General features: G+C 38.5%; 1 protein-coding gene across 8 annotated transcripts in view; it reads right to left on the bottom strand.

Annotated features, from left to right (window-relative positions):
• MAGI2 (membrane associated guanylate kinase, WW and PDZ domain containing 2) overlaps window positions 1-21,869 on the bottom strand; it is a 708,093-nt gene that overhangs the window by 140,873 nt on the left and 545,351 nt on the right. For 5 of the 8 annotated variants that reach the window (XM_090135446.1, XM_090135428.1, XM_090135442.1 and 2 more), the window contains exons 7-9: window positions 12,370-12,427; window positions 5,013-5,134; window positions 3,400-3,582 (exon numbers count right to left, since the gene is read on the bottom strand). In XM_090135446.1, coding sequence (XP_089991572.1) covers window positions 3,400-3,582; window positions 5,013-5,134; window positions 12,370-12,427 — 363 coding nt within the window. Of the gene's footprint in view, window positions 1-3,399; window positions 3,583-4,265; window positions 4,395-5,012; window positions 5,135-12,369; window positions 12,428-21,869 lie in introns of all 8 variants that reach the window. The other 3 variants (XM_090135412.1, XM_090135421.1, XM_090135418.1) reach the window with 1 other exon arrangement.

Here is a 21,869-nt window from a genome sequence, read left to right as displayed (position 1 = left end):
GAGTTTGCTTGTGAGGTTTGCTGTGGGTCTGCAGCAATTACAGCAATACCTCTTAATGCCCAGCACTGTGCTCTGAGCAATGTTGTATGTCAGTGCACTCACTTTGCCTTGCTGCATTAATTGTTTCATAGCAGTGCAGTGATGACAAGTATGTCAGGCAGCAGCTTCCATGTTCCAAGTGATGAAATCCAAAATTGTTTTGTTTTGCTGGTGAAATCACTGTGTTGCTATCAGGTTAAAAGGATCACAATGAATCTTACATAGCTTCATCCTTCTCTTCTTGTATCTGTACTTGTATCTGAACACTAAACTTTTGAGTAGAGAAGTAAAATGATTTAAAAATTTACATTATTAGTTTTCTATGAGTTAGTTTTTTTTAACAATTAGAGTAAGTACACCTGGTGTCTTCAAGCATGCAGTCAGGATCCTGTAAGGTGCATGAGATGTGTCTTTCCTTACTGTTTTCTCATGTCTGATGCCTGTCTGAAACATTAGCCTCTTGTTTACCAGTTGACAAAATAAATAAATAAATAAATAAAATAAAAGAGCATCAGCCTTGCAAGGGAAAGAGTCCAGAGTTATACCACAGATGGGTACACCAGCACCTGTGGTTATCCCTCACACCCATGTCGCTTCACAGATTGTAGAGCCATTGTCCTCAAGCTTTTTACTGTGGTACCCTGCTGACACAATATGATATTTTGATTGCTTATTAAAGCCTCCCGTGACTGTGATTGTAGCAGGAGTGCACATAAATTGCACAACACACCGTTCATGTCAAAAGAATAAATAAAATCTATTTCAAAAGCTCTGTTTAAAACCTATTTAAAATCTCTGTTCATCATGTAGTGATGTCTACCTAACAAAACAAAAGATCTGTAATCTCAAGTAGTTTTGAAACATAGCATTTTAAGAGCTTTATCAACAAACACTGTTAATGGGACTTGGATGGCCATACCTCCAGCTAATTAGATTGTACAATGTTTGAATAGGTAGAGAATCATAGTTTGATTGTTAGTTTGAAAAGTACTGAGTATGCAATCACTTGGCTGAATAGTGCTTTTAAGAATATTCTGACCTTACATAAGTTTACCCAGTTTTCCATTATCATATTTAAGAATCACTGCAAATATTCACAGAAACCATGTTAGATGCCACAATCATTAGCCTGAGATTCTCTAATTACTTTACAACAGAACCCTGTCAGTCTTCACAAAAATGAAGACATCTGCCTACAGAATTTATTCAGATTTAACTTTGCACATAACAGACTAACATAACCATAGAGCAGATTTGAATGTATATTTCTATCATGTATTCTTAAGATGAATTAATTATCTCAGGAAAAAAAAAATCTATTTTAAGATTCATTTCAAAGCTCATCTTTTTTCCCCATGTATTCCCATTACAGTCTGTGGCTACCGTAATGAACATCAAGGACATCTATATTGAATTTCAACATCAGAATTTAAATAAGATGTAAGGAAACTCTCTTTTCCATAGCAAAGTATTCCATATGAACAATTCCTCACAACCAGTCCCCATACCAGACACACTTGCAGGTATTTGGGTTTTGCATCTGAGAATGCTAAACTACGAGTAGCAGAGAAAATCTCTCATGCAGCATATAAGGTAATAACAAAATATTAGAAGATATGAAGATCATGTTACTAAGCTTATCTACCTCTTTAATTTTGCCTTTGGCAACCAAGTTGCATTTTGAAATTAAAACAGTAAGAAGAACTGAAAATTAAAAAGCCAGTAGACTTTTTTTTTTTTTTTTTTTTTTTTAATAAAACCAACAAAAAACAATCTATGTTCTGCTTCTTACATTTTATTATTTGTAAAATATGAATTACTTGTTAATTCATTAATACGGCATCAGAAACATCATGCCAACAGTAATACAAAACTTTGGGCAAATTACAGTGTTTTAAAAATAATACTTTTCACAACCTTCACACTTCCTACTTGCAAAGTCCTGCAGATTCCTACAGAAAAAGATTAGGAGGATTTATTCCAATAAACTATGATGGTCTGAATTGTTCCTTTGCAGTACCAGAACAAGGATGAAAGGAAATTTCCAGAAGAATCATGTGGGACTACTCCACCTACATTATTTGTGCTTATGTGTGTGTACATGTTTGCTCCCTGTACTGTAACAGAATATAAGGAACATTCTCTGCTGCTTTGCTCCATCCACAGTGAACTGTCTCAGGCTAGAAATTTTTCTGCATCTCCACGGTGACTCTGGCCACCATGAACTGGGTTTTATGTGAAGATAACAGGAATCCCAAACTACTATTTGTTCTATAACATGTTAGTGAGAAATGGATGGAAAATTATGTATAAGCCCTGATGTCTAACTAGTATGTGAGGAACAAGAACTGCTTGAGAGAGACTGTGCACAGTGACAGGGCTGTGTCGATGCAGGACGACAGTCTCCAGTAAGCAGCTGTAGCAGTGGGAATCCACATCAGATAAAATGAAGAAAAATCTTCACCATGAGAATGGTTGCAGGACAGGAGCCAGCAGAGGCTGTGGAATCTCTATCCTTCAGAATTCTCTATGCTCCTGTGGATGAAACCTTATCCAACCTCAAAGTTAGCACTACTTTGAGCAAATGGGCTCAAAGTGGCTGGGGACAATTCCACTTATTCTATCGTTCTGCCATTGTATTCTCCTGCAGGAGATAATTGCCGACTAGGAAACTGACTTCATCATCCTTCAAAAATGCTTCATCCATGCATAGACCCTAGAGACATTTAAGGCATTTTGCAATTTTTATCAATCTGTGGATATGAAAGTATTTCCAGCAGTGATCCAGATCTTAATAGCAGCTTTAGATCTCTTCAGAAGTTTCTTTTCTTCAGTTAGTTTTCACAGATTCTTTATTAGTAGTCCACAGATGCCTACGTCTCCATATGTCACACTGAAAACTCATTTTGATGTTCTAATGAAAACAAGGTTAGATCAGACTCGACTTTGATTGTTTTGCAAAGCTATCTTTTCTAAAGCCAGAATTTTTCCCTTAGTAGACTGTGTTCTCTCTGCCTGTCCATACAGAAATTCCCCTTGAGTAAATAGGCTAAAAACCAAAGAACATTATAACCAGATTTCATGTAGTAGAATGGAGAACATTTCTCAGTCTATTTCAATGTAGGAGAACGGAGAGATCTTTCTTCCCTTAAAATAGTGTGAAAAGGAAAAGATGAGCTACTTGGCAATTTGAGAAAAAATAAGAGGAATTTCTCTCTGAGAATTTATCTTTTCTTGCAGAGGAACTATTAGGCACCTACACAGCAACTGATATGGAAAAATGCATGTGTTTATGGACAGAGTGAATCTCAGAAATCACAAATCATTGTATTTCTTACATAAAAGAACCATCTTAATTACCTGTTTCCATTTTCCCATCTTGTGCTGCAGGCCCATCAGGAATTACACTCTTCACCTGAAGAAACTCATCTGGCTCATCCCCACCAATGATGGTAAATCCAAAACCCATGTTGCTTTTCTTAAGAGTGGTGCTGAGGAAAGTCCCCTTCAGCTGTGATGCATCACGGGTGAAGAGTGGTTTTTCTACATCAGTCAACACAAACAAGAAAGACAAAAGTTCTGATCTAGTCAAAATATGGCAGGGACAGCAGATAACAATACCAGCTGGCAGCATGTGACAGCGTATGAAAACAGAGGAAATAAAGAGTGCAGGCATTCCAGGAAAAAAAATATTTGTGAGTTTTTATATTAAAACAAAGCTTAAAACGTGTTTTAATCTATGGCAGATCAGCCGTAAGTGGGGAGTTATATTCTTTCATATTAGAAATACATTTAAAAGTGGATACTGTGTAGCTAAAATAATTACAACAATAAAAATGATAGGTGAGGCAATTTTAAAACCTCTTCCCTAAACTATAAATCGAGCTTTGTCTACAAAGTAATACGTTCTGTACAATTTCCCTCTCACTTGCAATAAGATAAATATCCCCTGTATTTCTCATGCCACGTGTTACAGACAGTGATAAACATTCGGTGATCTCCCCTCTCCAAGCACGTGGGATTGGTGCCAGGTCTGGCCGCTGTGATGGCGGTGCCACCTTCCCGTCCCCTTGCCGCGTGCCCGGTGTGCAGTGTGGGTGGCTGCAGCCTCCCGCTGCCTCGCTCCCATGCTTTGCTGTGTGGAGAAGGGTAGGAGGAATGTGCGAAGGTGGTGGTTTCCATTCATCTGGCTAAGCGGGCAGTGCAGTGGGGCTGGCAGGACGTACCGTACGGCCCGCGTGTCCCAGCGGGGTTGCGCCAGCACTGGGACAGATCGTTCACACTGCGGGACCGCTGCGGAATGGGGCGCAGGCGGACGAGTTTGGGCCTAGGCAGGGTTGATGAGGAGCTGCCTACTATCACAAAGGAGAAGAAGCCTCATTCTCCGGCTGGAACCTCGTGTTAAAGTTTATTTGTCTCTACCAGTACTCTTTGCTGCTTACACAGCTCATTGTAAGCACATTAATTTTCACATTACGGAGAGGCTGTATTTCTGCAAACTCCTACAGCACAGTGCCTGAGGCTTTTAACTTAATTGATGCTTGCTAGATGAGCTAGCTAAGAAACATACCAAACATCAACTAAAGGTAATTTACAGAAAGTACAATTAATTATTTCAGTGTTGCCAACCTCAGGTGCTCAAGAGAGAGTCACGCATTCCCAAGAATAGAAGTTATTATTTTATTTAGAAAATTACTTTGGGGCTCTTATTGTGCATTCTGTTTCTCAGCCTTCAGGAAACACTAAGGTCAACTGGTCTCTTTTTCCTGCGACTCTGGAGGTTAGAGTTTCTTAGGTGTCTCACGAGTCCCGCAACTGGAACTTTTAGGAGAGAAAAATGCTAGGAGGCAGGTGATAACATTGTGAGAATTGGCAACACTCTTATTTCCATCAGACTAGGACAAAATCATTGTCGCGTAGCAGGAGAGCAGGATCTTTCATCTTAACTAAGATAGGCTGACATGGTACTGTACCTCGGAAACCTTGGGCCTGCATAGGCTTTGTTCCAAGTTCTGCGTTGGGCATGTTATGCTGCTGTAGTTTCCTTTTTGCTTCTAGCACAGGGTTTTCAAATTGTGTTCTTCTATTTATGTGGCTGGAAAAAATTTGGTTTTGATTAAAAATTGGGTTCAGTTGGGGAAAATGATTATTTTCACAGTAGGATGTGACTTAGGTGTGTGTGGTTAGATAGCGAAACTGTCATGAAACCCCAATGGGCCTGAGCATGTCCCTTATACTCTGCATAATTTTTGTAGGGATGAGAAATGCACAATCTATGCGCATAAAATAATGAACAGCATTGGAAAGTGCCTTATCATTTCAATATGCTGAACTCTGCTACAGGCAAATGGTTTTGATCTATGGGACTACATGGTAAATTGCAGTACTGCTGAAGCGTGCTACAACAACAGTTTCTCATGTCTTTAGTACAAACACTGTTCTGTGCATGATTCAAAAGGGACTGAACCAATATTTTTTCATTGTTATTGATTAGCTGTAAATAAAATTACTTACAGAAAAGGTAAAACCTGCCACACAGAGGGTTTTAATGATCACTGCTTAAAAAAGAAATATATGTAGCATAGGAAAGTAACTGAAGATTATTTCTTTTTAATTCTATTTTATGTACCTGCTAAGCTGTACAGAAAAACAGGACGTTTCAGAAACTAAGTCAAGTGCTAGATTAAAACTATATGCATAAATAATGAACTGTAGAATAAGTTACCATTGTACACCTTTTTTTTTTTTTTTCACCTTAAAAAAAAAAAGTATTACATTTCTTGTAGCAAGTCAGGAAATACATCTCTCGTTACATCACTAATTTTCTTTATTTTGCTTGGAACTACTATCTTAACTACTTACTCTAATCTTATCCTCGATTTTAATACTTTAACTTAAAGTGTATATTTTACCAATTAACAAATAGTCCTACAATTCTGTTACATGTTTCTCACTTTTTCTGAAGAAGTCAAGGGGATTTAGGAGGAAGTATCGAACAATTCTAAAAGATAAGGTCATGATAGGATCACAATTAAAAAAAAAAGTTTTATGCTGCAGATAGTGCTCTGGGGAAGTAAATACACAATGCAAAATAAGGTCTTAAACACATCAGTCCTTATTTGTTCTTACTAAGCTACTCTGTACTAATCTTTTTCTGCAAAGTCAATCCTGATCATGGGCTTTAAGCACTTGGAGAGGTGACCTGAGAACTTCTGAGATCTCAAAATGGGTTGAATTCCTTCTATTTATTTTGAGATGATCTTTTATGCCCAAACATTAAGCATTACTCAGGTCCTTCAGGATTCAGATCCTAACATTACTACAAAATGAGTGGAATTGACATAAAGAAGGAGTTGAAGGAAGTCATTAAGTCCTAAGGGAGAGTATTATTCTTGGAAAACAAAGATTAATGCAGTGAGAAGATACTTTGATTTAATGACAGGAAGAATATATTATAAATTCTGGAGTTGCTACTTTGTTAACATGGCTATCTCTCATTCAAGTGGCAGCTATATCACTCGTACTGTAAAATTTTGATTAATAGCTTTCTCATAAATATTAAACTATACTGCAAAAATAGAAGATTCTTTTTGATTCTTTCCTTCTTTATACTGACTGATTAAGATTGCAGGCTTTGCTTTCCTAGGCTTTAGACCTTGCTGGAATTGTCAGGGTCATTTTTCATCACCTTTGTCTATTGCAAACCTAGATACGTATGATGGAAGAGAGAGAAACTCATCAGTTAGAAATGAAGGAAGACAAGACTCACATGCATTAAATGATCATAGGATAATTGTGAAATACCAATATGAGCATGAAAATGGTAGTTTTCATCTACTATCTATAGCGTAATGTATTCCAGTACTACAAAAGAAATACTACTTTTGTTGTTACAAAAGGAAATTGTGAAACACCATGTGAAATACTAGATGAAGTTCTGATCTCCCAGGATAAAATAAAATGAATCCACAACAAAGGTTTTTACAGGAAGACCAGTGAAAGAATGTCCTATGACAGAACACCAAAGGAGTTCTGCTTTTTTATTCAAGTGGAATGAATGCTGATATATGGTTGCATTTTGTGAATATTTGGAAGTAAACAGTAGTATATATTAAAAATGTTGGAATTTCATGAAATCTTTAGGCTTCTTTCAAGCAGAAGTGTGAAATTATGAAACAATAGCATATATAGGATAAAAGTCTAGCTTGTTTTATGATGGCATTTGATAAGACTGAAAACAGTTTTCTACACAGGATATTGAATTAGTTGCCTAAAATAAGGGATCAAACTCTATTTTAGAGGCTCTAAAATATCCTATCTCAGTCCTCAGCTGCCCTTCCAGAAGACCATGGCGCTCCTATAACCTTTGTCTCTTACAAACTTACATGTGATTAAAAAAGAGGGATTTTACCTAATACGGGATGTGTCAATGGCTCATGGAAAATCAGCTTCTGTGATACTGCCACAACAGCTAGAATTTCTTATCAGCTGCCTCTCAGCAGTTTCTAGTAGGAGCTGGAGTTGTGGTTTAGTATATTTAGACAGAAATGTTTTCTGTAATAGCTATCTTGAAAATGACCTTTTTGTTCTAACATATCAGACAGGAGGACTAGCAGAGATACTTGAGGCACCTCAGGGTGTTGATGCAATCTCAGTAATTCTTAACTCCAATTTATTTTCCTATTTTGACTGTTTTATAGTAGAGTGCCATTTCAAAAACACACTGTGAAAATTCCATCAAATTCATACAGCTGTGTATTATATTGGGCCCAATAAGAGCCAAAAAAAACCAAAACCAAAAACCCCAACCCAAAAAGAATCTTATACAGAAAATCAGTCCTTTTTATCAGTTACACTGGATCTATGCTCCTAGACTGATGAGACAAGAAGCACCTCCCTATCGTGCAATTTTAAGTGCTCTACAGCTCCATAGCTAAATCAGAAAAATTGCTACTGATGAGTTTAGCTGAGAATGAAGTTATTAAGCTAAGTACTTTCCTTGAAAGGAAGGACATTCTAAGCTTTCATCTGGGTACTTCAACTGCATACAAAATAGGTATTACTGAACTAGGCCTTAATAAGACAATCTAAATGTGAGTTTTAGAGATGGTTACAAATAAGTGCTTCGGTGTTTAGTCGTATTGCTCATTGCCCTCAGCATCTAATTCAGTGAGCATTTGTCTCTTGACTTGAAAATTTTATTTCGTACTCTTCCTATCTAAAAATCCCATCTCTGCTATTCTCCTAACTGGGGTCCAGAAGGAAGACTGGGGAGTGCCTACCTAGAGGAATGTAACTAATCCACACCTGTGGAATAAGACTTCTCATCAACTTCTGTAAACAGTTTTTTTTTTTTTTTTTCTCCTCCCTCTGTCCCCTCTCATAATTATTTTTTGGGTCCTGATTCAACTTTATTTTATACTATGAATATTAAATGTAAAAGCCTTATCCAAAGATAAAAATCCTATTCCAGAGATAGAATTCCACATAAAAAAATTCCAGAGAAGAATCATGCTGCATTTTGCTCACTTTCTGGCTCCAGGAACCCCGATCATCTCCCTGCACAGAAAAACGAGCAGTCAGCGCTACTGTTAGCCCACAGCATGCAAGCTGTAGGGTTTGGGCTGCTTTTAACTGCAAAACTGAAATAGTGAATTTTGTGTCATGAGGAGTATGGTCAGCACCAGATATCCTGGAAACATGTGCATCAGCAGAAGGATTTTTGCCTATTTTTCTCCTTAGCTACTTTAATGGATGGTTGTTTATTAGTAGTTTGTGGTTAAAAACCCAACAAAGCAGTTCTGAGGATCAGGATGCCTACAAGACAGAAATTCTGATGGATAATTTATTATCGAGTCTTCTTTACATTCACATTTTTCAGTCACTACTATTTTATGACAACAAAAACAAACTCTGGAAAGGTTTTCTTCTTGAGTAATAACAGAACATTGTCAGAAATTGTAAGTTAAGGTGATACATTTTTCTAGAATAAATACCTGTACGGCCAATTTAGCTGTTCTATTACAGAGGCTGTGTCAGGAAATTGAACTCTGTGTTGTGGTTAATCAACCTTAAAGGGGGAAATAATCTTTTGTCAATTAGAATGCTGAAAGACCCAGTGCACTTTAACAACCACATTCTCTCCATAGCCTTGTGCAGATAAGTGCTGCTAGCTCTTAGTTTATAAATTAAGAGAGAATCGCATTGAAGTTAACCCAGGTATACCAACACTTCTCATTCATGTGAGATGTCTACACCTTACAAATGAAGCTCAGATCTTCATAACAAGCCAAATTAAAATTTTAATAGTGTCTTGAACTTACATTCATGCATGATTTATGTGATGAAGTTATACTGGGGACCTGATTTTTCAACAGAATTTGCAAATACGGTATGATAAATCTTAGTTAACTTTGCCAGCAGGTCCTTTTTATTTTCTTTGTTTTTGTTTGCTTGCTTGTTTTTCACATTATCTCTTGGTCTCAGGTTCTGCAACTGAGGATAGCTGACTCACATAAAGTGAACCTGAATCTCCCTGCTCCACTGTCCTTCCTTACACTCCTCCCATGTGATACAGATGAGTCAGTGAGTGGAATATGAGCCCTTTCTTCACTGACAGTTTTAAAGGCCTGCATATAAACTTGAACTGGACTTGAATGTGAGAAAGTTCATAACACAGATTTCCATGATTTACCCCACTATTATGAGATAATTAAGACGGTTTCATGTTAACTGATTGTATCTAGTTAAAAATGAACTAATCCATTGAATACTGGTAATAAAAAAGGAGTAACTTCTACTTTTTAGAATGAAAAACGGGAAGCAATTTTTGTTTCAAACTTATTGAGCTCAGACAGCAAATTAAAGTACAACTGTGTTTTACTGACTATAAAACTCCTTATGAACTTAGCATGGCTGCATGTTTAATGCCATCCTGTGAACATTTATTCCACTTCTTAAATCCTCTGAGCCTACAAGTAGGTTTTATATATCTTTCCACAAATCTTATCTGCAGTAGGATGAAGAAACCTGGCAGTAACGGCCTTGAAATATGTAATTGCTTGATAACATCTGCGTTGAGTACTTTGTGTCTATTCACCTGTGGATGGACATGAAATGGGGATGAATATACTTGCTCCTTACGCAGGGGAAGTGTGAGCCTCACCACTGCCACAGTGCCTTGGGTTGCACTAATAGCAAAGGGGGCCTCAGTAAGAAATACATAGAAGTTGCACAACACCTTTTACTCGCCAAAATACAGTAAAAACCACCAAGGCAGAATACACCCAGCAGCTTATAACTGTATGTGTAGAAAACTTCAGCGAGGTTAAGTACAAAGATACATAAACACCAACCACTAACTACTCTGAGGTTCATAAAGGATCTCAGGCACAATTTGATGGCATTACTTAAGGACTTACCTTTCGGTAGAGAAGAATAACGACTAAGCTGGCTTGGGCAAGCAGCAAAGCAGATGGGGTTGCTGCTCTTGCAGTTGGGGGCAAAAAGCAGCAGAGCAGATGCTACTGCATGTGGAGAGTGGGACAGAAGGACTCAGTGTGGCAGTGGCCAGACACAGTTCCCATTTGTTTGTCTGCTTTGCATGGGGGCCAGCGAAGCTGCTGTTATAGCAGTGAAGAAAGGTGAATCTCTCAGACATCTTCTAACCCTTCTGAAACCTGATCTTTTTGTGATTCCTCTGTCCAGCTCGACCCTGTGCATGCTAACAGCTGCATATCCTATGGTCTGGAAAAATCTGCTGTCCTAACATATGTCCAGAGCAATCCTGTAATCAAAGCACTGGTATGGATTCAAGATACCAAGGGAACAATGTGATACACAAATGAACATTTTCTATTCTATCTGAAATGAATAATTTTACTGCTTTGTGCCAGGATCTGAAACTGAAATTTTAGGTCAGGTACTATCCTCTGTGAAGACTCTCTTCTTCAATTAAAAAAAAGAAATGGATAGACCTTTCTCAAAACAAATAGTCTGTAAAAATGCTGTGGCTTTCTCCATCCTCTGCTATATACGTGGGCTGCTCCAAAAGTAATGCCTCCTATTTTATTATTTTGGTGGATAGATGGATATTGGTGGTATGTCAGTAACGTTTGAACTTTCCTGCCAATATTCTGTTACATTTTGTTGCTGCGAGACTGACAGCAGCAGAGGGGCAGTCTGACAGAATGCTGTTTGACATGGAAGTGCGAATGAAGCAAAGGTGTGGAGCTGAATTCCTCTATGTGGGAGAAATGGCACCCACTGACGTTCACTGACATTTGCTGAATGTTTATGGAGACCAGGCAGTGGATGTGAGCACAGTGAGGGGTGGGTGGTGCATTTCAGCACTGGCAAAAGGGATGTGAGAGACGAGCCGCATTCCAGATGGCCATGCAGATTTGCATGACTGCGGCATGCTGGCTCTTGTTCATCGCTGGTGAAAATGTAGAACTAATGGTAATGACTACATCGAAAAAGTGCGTTTTGTAGCTGAGGATTTGCTCTATCAAATAGTGTTATTATGCTCGCAGTATCTGTTGTAGTTTCCGCAGAAATAAATAGATGGCATTACTTTTGTAGTGACCTATGCACTTTGAGTAGATGCTAATAGGAGAGAAGAGAATAAAAACTGACCATTCTGAGCACGTATCACAGGTTGAATCTACAATCACCTTACATAAATCTAATTGACTCTGTTAAGCTAAATAGCATACAAAATCATCTCTCTGATTTACCTATCTTATGTGGTAACTACCTGGAACAGGCTTTCTCTATTACTTCAAACAAAAGCTTTCTATTCCTCTTCACACACAGGAGTTTCATGTTCCACAACTAAAATAAAATATGAAAAATGAATGCAAGGACTGTGTTGTGAAATAAAACATAACAGACCTAAAATTTTTATGCAGAGTGTGAAGATCTAATTTGTGAAAAGGAAAGCAGTCTTAAATGAGCTAAACTGATTATGCTTTGCTTTATTCATTGACTAATAAGATCTGCACCTCACTGGATGTCCAAATTTTACAGAAGAAGTACAACGTTTATTTAATTAATACATTATTTTACAAATTCCAACTGAAATCAGACCCTCAAGAAACAGAATGACTGAGTCACTGATTTGAGACACACTGAATATATTTGGTCACATTAACTGTACTGATGACTGAGAATTCCTGGTATACCTTTAGTTTAACATTCAGTGTTTGTACCCATTTGTATCCAAATTCGGTGACTGCACCCATGTCTTGCCAGCTAAGCACTGCAGAGGATACTAACATTACATTATGACATATTAACAGCAACTTAATATTGAACTTGGGAACTTACTCAACATAATAAGTGCCATAAATGGGATCATCAATTTTCTCCCAGCCATATGGAAGCTCTGAAAAACAAAGATTTATCTCTCTCAGTAAATGAAATACAGAATGCTTCGATTTCTGATAGTAAAATTGCAGTTCTTTGCTGGATGTTGAGGGAAATAACTGGATAGTGAGGTCAGATAAAGTCACTAAAGCAAATGCCAAACATTGAACACACACCAGGGTGACCACAAGTAGCAGTAACTAGAAAACTGGCATGCAAACAAAGATCTCAGTCTTGAGAAAAACACATTTTAGTTGAACTACTTTACTGTTCCAACAGCTGTGCCAGCCAACAACAGTAGCATATCTTGTATGACATCACTGCAAGAGGAAGTGAGGGATTTTTTTTTCTTCCGAACAGACACACAAACACTCATATAGACACACACAAGCACTTTGCTTTTTGAACTTTTTTTTTCTTTCCTATGAACCCTAGATATGTTGGTCTAGAAGAAAGGAAAAGAGTTTAACTCCTGTCGCTTATGTATAAGAATATCTAAATGCTCTAGAAAGGGTTGTTCTATTTGTCTTACTATGATGGCAATTCCACGGTCTTCAAAGTTGTGCTATTGCAAAGCTTAGTTATATATCAGAGAGACATCATGGTACATAGAAATACACGGAAGTGTAAACCAAAATAAGGTATTTTAACATCTGCCAGCCTTAACACTTGAAGTAGAGAAGACATCCAGATATTAACAATTATTAAATACACTAATGTAATGATCTTGAAAATGCTAAGATAGCAGGGCCAGTATCCTGGACACAGTGGGCAGAGAAGCCAGGCAGATGTTGGATCCAGATCTGCCAAGAACTTCAGTAAATTCTGTAGGAAACTATCCCTGCACTGGTTCCCACAGTCCTGTATATCCTGGGACAGATCTTGGGATGTAATTCGTAAACATTCAAAAAGAAAGCTGCAAATCTTGTACTGCCCCTATAGTAAACTTAATTCCTAGTGTAGTCCTCTTCATGAGGTAGAATAAAATATTAGTTTAAATACTACAAGCCCACTTTATTGTAATGTAATATTGCACAGTTTTGTTTTGCTTTTTTTCATCTAATTAACTTCATGTTGCTTTTGTATCTGTCCACCTAAAATTCACCTAGTGCAGTAGGCACTGATAAATTCCATGCAAAATCAGAAATACACAAACATGCACATTGACACACACAGAAATGTGTGCCTACATCCCTTTTCCAAGGTGAGTTAGTACATGGAGCTTGTTTCAGCTATGCAACTAAAAAAAAAAAACAACTTAGCTGTTCTGTGAAAATTTAAAATTAGGTATTATATTTCTGTAAATATATACTTTAAAGTGAACAGACTCAGAGGATATTTTACATATTTATAAAAAAACCAAAATACTTTGAGAATTTACTGTTAACATATTGGTCTATTTTTCCCTAAAGAAATGATGCATAACATCATAACAGAGTATGGACTGAAAGAGTTGTGAGAATGCAAACGCCAAGTCCAATTTTCTAGTGTAAAAGTCTGTAAAAATTTAATGAATTGCAGATATTGTGGAGAACCCACTTTTAAATGCATGGGTTGAACCACTGATTATCTAACATCATGAAATACTCACGGGTTCAGAAGAAAGGAAATAAAAGAATACCTTGATGTATATGATGGATACTAACTCCATGTGAGGCTATGCTCTGATTTTATTTTTCCAATGGTGATGAAGCCTGTAGAGCTCTATTTCATTTCAAAATTCTGTGCTGACGAGTAAAAATAAATAGCTACAAGACAAAGCCCAAGCCCCCTGCTAAAGTATGGGGGATCGGGTTAGCAGAGTATAGTTTACTACAGGGCTTCTGACGAAAGAACCTTCTGCTGCATTTGCTTTCAGAAGTGCTCTGATTATTTTTCACGACATAAAGTAGTGGCATCTATTCCATTTTTCACTGTTGAAATGAAAGATTACAGGACAGGAATACTTTATTGCCTCATCAAATAGGAAGCAAAGTGTTTGCCAAATTGAGGGTGAGGGCATGCATTGCATTTTCTCTTTTTCAGTTCACCGTGTCCAATGATGATCATTAAGGATGAGAGTGATCAGTAAACGTTAATAAAAGGAGATTACTGTTGGCCATCATGATTTTAACTGGGAGGGAGCAGTAGTTTACAGATCTCTCTGATATTCATTTGATAGCTCTAGCACAAAGCATTCACCTATAATTCCTGCAGCCAACAGCTTCACGGTTACTATGTTATATATGAAGTCTTCATTTTCATGGACTTAACACTTCTGTCATTCAAGTCTTCAAATTCTACTGATTGCAGTAGAATTTCTTCATAAAGCAAGGAAAAAAAACTTTATGCTTTATTTTGTATTTGATATTATATTCTCACATACCCCCCCCCCCCCCATATCATCCATTTGAGGCCCTCTTCTTGAGCATTTGTAGAATCACTATTTAAAAATCAGTAAAAGGTTTTACAGCATTTGGCAATGCTGATACTACAAGTGGATGGAAAGATGCCGGATAATCTGTATAGAATGTATATATGCTCCAGATTTTTGCATTTCATATCCCTCACGAGAGAAGCAGCATCTAGCTGGCACTGCAGCAGTCATCCAAAAAAAGATCAAAAAGGCAGAGCTGACACTCAGATACTTTGCTCAGTATGCATCTGGGTAGGCTTTTAAATGCAGAAGGAGCTGTACTTCTGAAAGTTAGATGCCCAGTGTTAACAAAGGCCCTTGTATCTTCAAAGAAAGACAGAAAGAAGGAAGGAAAATAAGAAGGAAAAAAATAAAGGAAAGACTAATGTAAATTCAAACAGGTCATTTTAATAATCAGTGGCAGTGCCTTTTCATCACAGCCTGCTTATGTTAATGGTCCAGATGCTCTTATTCTGCCTTCTGAAGGCTGTTGTGTTTCAGAATAATTTTTGATGGTGCCACTTAATCTTCTCTGTGGATAGAGGAAGGGCTACATTTTAGATCCTGATGTGCCAAGATGAAAAAAAAAACAAACTAACAAACCCAGAGATCAATTTTCCTAAAGTTAATGTATTACTAACTACATTACAGAATCATAAAAACCTTTCGGGGTTTCAGAACAACAGCCAGCATTGTGTCACTACCCTGCAGACAGGCTGGAAAGAAACATGAGAGCATATTTCTGGAATCAGTTGTAATCAAAATATTTATGTAGTAAAAAGAAAGTGTAGTATGAGAGAGAAAAAAAACTCCATTGTAAATACTGTCAAAAAGGATGTGGAAAAGTTTGGGTCATCTGCCCTGCCTTGTTAACACCCATGCACAGGTGAGGAGACCCCTAACCTAAATATGATACTTTTCAGAAAAATGCCACACCTTTCCATTCGACAGCCTGTGTTTGCTTTATTTCTTTTTCCTCCCTCCTCCTTTCTTCTCTGTTCTTTTTCCTAATTTCAAATTCATTTTTTGCCTTTTCAAGTAAGCTCCCTCCTACAGAAAGTAACAAATGATTTGGGTTAAAAGTTAAAAAATACAGTGCCACTCCAAGGCTCACTGCAGTTGCACACTCTTCCAGTTTCCTTAAAAGATAAAGTCTTTGCAAACATTTATCTGTGAGCCTGAGCCAGCGGTCCTCATCTCTTGGCTTACACAGAAACATGCAGCCTGCCATACCCTCCGGCACAACACGCGGCTTACCAGGGAGTGGGTGCTGCTCAGGGGGTGCTGTGCTGCAGGAGCAGAGGGCTGGAGATCTCTGGTTTGAATGCTCCCCTGTCTACACTGCCAAGCTGATATGCAAAACAGATACAGAAAATAAGTCTTATGAGGAGCAGCTGAGGGAACTGGGATTGTTTAGTCTGGAGAGGAGAAGGCTCAGGGGAGACCTTATGGTTCTCTCTGCAACTGCCTGAAAGGTGGTTGCAGAGGGGTGAGGGTCAGCCTCTGCTCCTGCATAATAGGGATAGGACAAGAGGGAATGGTCTCAAGTTGCGACAGGGAAGACTCAGGTTGGACATTAGGAAACATTTCTTCTCAGAAAGAGTGGTGAGGCACTGAAATGGGCTGCCAAGGAAGGTGGTGGAGTCACCATCCCTAGAAGTGTTCAAGGAACTTTTAGATGTACTAAGGGACACGGTTTACTGAAGATACAGTGGTGATAAGTAGACAGCTGGACTAGATGATCTTAGAGGTGATTCTATAAATCCGGCTGCCGCTCCTGAATACTTCCCTAATAGGCTGCCATAAGAAAACAGAGGATAAATTGCTCACTGAAAGTTGGTATTTAACCTAATATTCACATAGCGATGTGAATTCTGGTAGGAAACATCGCTGCATAACATATGAGAACTCTGGAAACCAACCAGCCAGCAACAAAAAGCATTTACATGCTACAGTAAAATTTTTGCTTCAGCACTGGTTCCTCCGCTCAGCCATGTTTCAAGTGTCACTGCCTGAAGCTGAAAAACGCAATCGCTAACATGGATTTCTCTACGCCAGCACACAGTTCAAAAGCCACGAGAGACATACATTAGATAAAGAAGTTAGTTAGAATTGTTCAGCGTCTCAGGGAGAGCAGCAACAACGGCAGGATGGATAACCTCACCGCCATAGCAAAAACAAATTCAGTCTAACTATCAGGAAAGACCTAGAAAGTTAAAGCACAGTGCACCAACTCCAAGCCATGTCAGCTCAACTGCAATTAAATTAGTGTTCTCCAACTGCCATTCTCATACCAGCAAGTTTCACAATATCATCACTGTTTATGTTCCGTCTGTAATCACAAACCATTCATGTGCAATTTGTTCTCATGAATAAAATGACGTTATGCATAATTTATTCCTGCACAATGGAAACAAAATGTCTAAGTAACATTCACATCTGATAAATGCATCTTCTTCCTTGTGTGCGGCGCATTGTGACATGCTAGATCCTTAATTATGCAGAACGTAGACTACTAAATATTACCCTCATTTCAAAAATACTTTCTCCCAGGATTGTTACCACGTGAAGCATTGCCAACAGTGGGGATATTTTTAATGTTAGCTGATCCTTCTGATGTGCAGACTTGCAGATCTACTAAGCTTTGCATTAATACAGTGAAAAAATTACTGAATTACTGAGCTACAGCAGTCACTGCAGCAGGGCAGTAGTGGAGCAGAGCCTGAAGGGTAGGCACTGTGATAAAGCCCTACATTGGAGCAGTGCTTGAAGAGCTGCAGCCTGTGGGAAGCCCACATAGGGTCAGTTTAGGAAGGACGGCATCCTGTGGAAGGGACTCCATGCTGGAGCACAGGCAGAGAATAAGAGAATATGGATGAAGGAGCGGTCTGACTGTGATCATTATCGCCCATTCCCCTGGCTGCCTGTAGGAGGAGGAAATGTAGGCTTAAGACTGAAGTTGATTCTAGGAAAAAAACAGGGTGAGGGGAAGGTGGTTTTAATTTGTTCTTTAAGTTCTCATCCCTCTACTCTCTTATTATTAAGTAACAAATTAAAGTGATCTTCCTGAAGCTGAGTCTGTTTTACTCACAACAGTATCTGGTGAGTGACCTCCCTGTTCTTGCCTCAATCTGTGAGTTGTTTAGTCCTTTTTCTCCCTGTCCTGCTGAGGAGTGAGGTAGCAAGGAGCCTTTGATGGCACCTAGCTATATGGCTAGCCAAGGTCAGCCCACCACAAGTACCCTCCATGGGTCTTTTCAAGAGTGAGCTAAGTTTCTAATCATAGAATCACAGATTGGCTGGGTTGGAAGGGACTTCAAAGCCCATCTAGTCCCAGTCCCCCACTGTGGGCTGCCTGCCCCCACCAGCTCAGGCGCCCGGGGCCCCAATTCAACCCAGCCCTGAGCGCCTGCAGGGATGGGGCACCCACAGCTCTACGGGCAGCTGTGCCAGGGCCTCAGCCAAACAAACTACAAAATACTGTTTTCAGTATATTTAAAAATAATAGATTTAAGTAGAAATACTTACTGGAAAGTGTTCATTATTAACATTGTTTTTTTTTCCTCCAATCTTTATTTTGCTCTCTACTTTTACTCCAGCATTATCTGTGCTAGGCATTTGGTTTGTATGATAGACTTTTTAGGGAGGGCGTTTAAAACAACTCACTTCTGATCTCAGAGTTGCCATTGATGTGACTTCTGCTGAGGAATTCAGTATTACCATGAATGTGGAAAAATCCATGTTTTAGCTACAAGTTCTTGCCCTAGAGAGTGGATAAAAATGCATCCAAGCCTCCATGGAATAATTAAACAAGAATAGTTGGGAATCATTTTGTCATTGGTATGTTCATTATCTCATTTTCAATACAACAAAGGGTCAATCTAAATGGAGACACTGAAGCCCTTAGCCTCACAGCTCCTAGCTCTGAGCTAGCAAATGTGGGCACTGCCAGCAGCAAAGTCACTTAGGTGCTAATCTTTGTGCAGAATGCAAACCTGTCAGAGAAGCTCAGCACATGCCTTGATGGTTGCTCCCACACATGCAGATGAGTTCAATGCCATCAACAGGTGGTTCAACGTTCAGACATGCACATAAAAGTGACTGTCACAAGCGCACTGATTTCACCAGCAGAAAAGGAGCCTTGAGTTCATCAGCTTCGCACCTCATTATAAATTTGAAGTTTAGCTGATTGGCTCTACTCTACCTTCAACTGATTTTATTAACATAGACTTTTCATGCTATATTCTTTGCGCTTTGAAGAAAACAGGATGAAAATAAATATTTTTTGATCATTTGGATGTTCACATCTTTCAGCACTTGTACTTCATTACTGACAGTATCGATTTAGACTTATTACAAGACAGTGTTTTCTGCCTAACAACTGCCTGATTTACGAAGTTAGCCCTTTCTTCTATGTGCTTTTCAACCTCTTCATTTATTTATATTATTTCCTTTGCTGTTAAACGTTTAATGAATTTATGGAGTTACTGAAGTTACTGTTATTATATAACCTAAAACCTTCAGTTTGGCTACTGACCTAAAAAGCCCCACAGAAATACATATCTGCTAATAGCACAGGGTAAATCTCACAGAAAGCAGCCGGATATTCTGTTACTAGCATCTTCAATTCATAGATAAACTTTAACAAACTAAGGCTAGCTGCAGACCTCCTAAGTTCCAGTACAAGAAAGGAAAAAGCCCTTTATTCTGTAAAAAACCCAAATTACAGATTGTATGTTATTTTCAGTGCTGAAATTTACTAAGAGGGAAGCAGGACTACCCTCAGCCTCCCCTCACATGGCAGGTCCCCTCACCCCGACCATCTTAGTGGCTCTCAGCTGAACTTGCTCCCATTTATCAAACTGAACTGAACCACTTGAGTCCCCCCGAACTAGAGTCACCAGCAAACTTGATTTTGCTGCCTCCTTCAGCAGCAAAGACTTTGATGAAAAGACATCAAACATGACAACCTCCACTATAACCCCCCATAATACTTCCCTAGCACCATAATTTGGTATAGTATGACCCATTAATCACTACTCTTGAGTCCTGTAATTCAAACAGTTATTTACCTATGTAGCTCTAGATCCATTCGGATTGTAACACCTTAACTGAGACACACAAATACTGTGGAAGACAGAGAGAAAAATCTTGCTGAAGTCACTGAAGTCAAGGTAAAAGACACCGATCACTTTTGCCTCATTCAAAAAAATCAGTATCACAGCAGTCAAGTTAGCTGGACACAATTTGCACTGGGTAAATTCACACTGGCTGTTCCCAGTCACCACCTTCTCCTTCAGGTACACAGAAACATATTTAACAGAGGACTCACTTCTTTATTTTGTCAGAGCCATCTCACTAGGACCTAACACCTGAGAGTTTCCTGAGCTTCTCTGCTACAGCACCTTAAAATTCTCCACTTCACGGCCACTACAGCCAAGGCTGCCCTTGATTACCACATCTCCTATTAGTTCTTGCTGTTAGTTCTAATCAGGTCCAGGTGTGCACCAACCCCCATGGGCCCATCTCATACCTGTATCAAGTAGTTATCCCTAAGAATCTCCAGAAGCCTTGTTGCATGCTTGCCTCCTGCCCTGCTGCCCATCCAATGGCTGTCGGGGTTTTTCCAATCAAGTAAATCTCAAATCAAGTAAAACAGAATCTGTGAACAGAATTCTTCACAAATTGTTTAAAGAAGGCTTGGTTGTGATCTTCACTTGGGGGTCAGATTAGGGGGTCCATGTCAACATCCCATCGTGATGTCACCCTTCACCAGCCTCTCATCTGATCCTGACCCACAGGCTCTCTACCAGCCAGCTCTTGTAAGAAAGCTCAATATCTCCAAGCTGCTCCTTCACATAGAGGGCAACTCCTTTTCCTCAACTTCCCTGACCTTCTTCCTTAGTGAAATAGGTAATTTTACCTTGTTCCTGGAGAATTTTTAAAAATAGTGAAAATTCAATTTTCAGTCAACTTTGAGAATGTATGATTCATGACTTCATTGTTTCACTGGGCCTAGAAATTCTCAAGTCAAAGTTTCAAAATAAAGCAAATAGCATGTTTTTTTTTTCCTCTAGCTTGTTTTTATGTTAAATTTTTATTACCTGATTTGATATGACAGGCCAGAAGGAAAAATGAATATACATGTAAAAAGAAATGGAAAAAATGTAGCACTATAGATATAATGAAAAAAATACAGATGAGAACTATCTTGTATGCTTAGAATAAACTAACAGTGGTCCACTGATAGCAAGTTTTCCAGTCCAGACTGCAAAATTGCACAGGTGTATTACTCATTTGTAATGAGCCACAACAGCCTTTCAAGTATCACATACTGGCCTGAATGGAGATTAAATAAACCACTTCTCCTTCTGAATAGAAGACATCTTACATTTCTTTATTTCATTTCCAAGAAGCTAATGAAGTTGCATACAAGCAGACTGAAGAATGCTCTGCGAGGTACTTCCTACATGATCTGTTTCCATGACTACCATGCTCTTAAATAATGTTTTCACAACTCTGAACAGTAGCTGGGTGGGTGTAACCCAGATACATTAGTTGTTTAACTAATATTTCATGAAATAGATAAATCAGTACAATTGATATTTCTGTGCACTGTGGAAAATTCAGGTTAACTCTGGAGAAGCTAAGGCAGCAATTCTTGACTTATACTAGTAAAATGCCACTAGAATCTGGTTTTGTTTCCTCATTGGCTTCACTGTCTTGTCTAGGGTGACAACTTTAAAATGCTCACATTTTATTACTTTTTGCTTTGTTGCACAATAGATAAAAATCTGCTTTAGTTGCATATAACTGCTTTCTGAAAGTTCTTGTCATAACTTATTCATCATTATGCATTAGTTATATTTATGAGGACAGTCAAATTGAGTCACTCCATACTTTAAACATTATGTTAAAAACCCCTTGGCATTTGAATGACAAGGAAATATGTATAAATGCAGAAGCTTATTTTTCTTTATTTGAATTGTAATGCCATCTGCCAAAACTCTCTCTCAGAATGTTTCTGTGACAGCATCAGAAAGAAACTTTACATGAGAAACAGGAG

This window comes from Phasianus colchicus, chromosome 1 (assembly GCF_987193195.1).
Source record: "Phasianus colchicus chromosome 1, bPhaCol1.hap1.1, whole genome shotgun sequence".
Taxonomy (NCBI): Eukaryota; Metazoa; Chordata; class Aves; order Galliformes; family Phasianidae; genus Phasianus; species Phasianus colchicus.
Note: the sequence above shows the minus strand (reverse complement) of the source record. Positions and strands in the feature narration are given on the sequence as shown.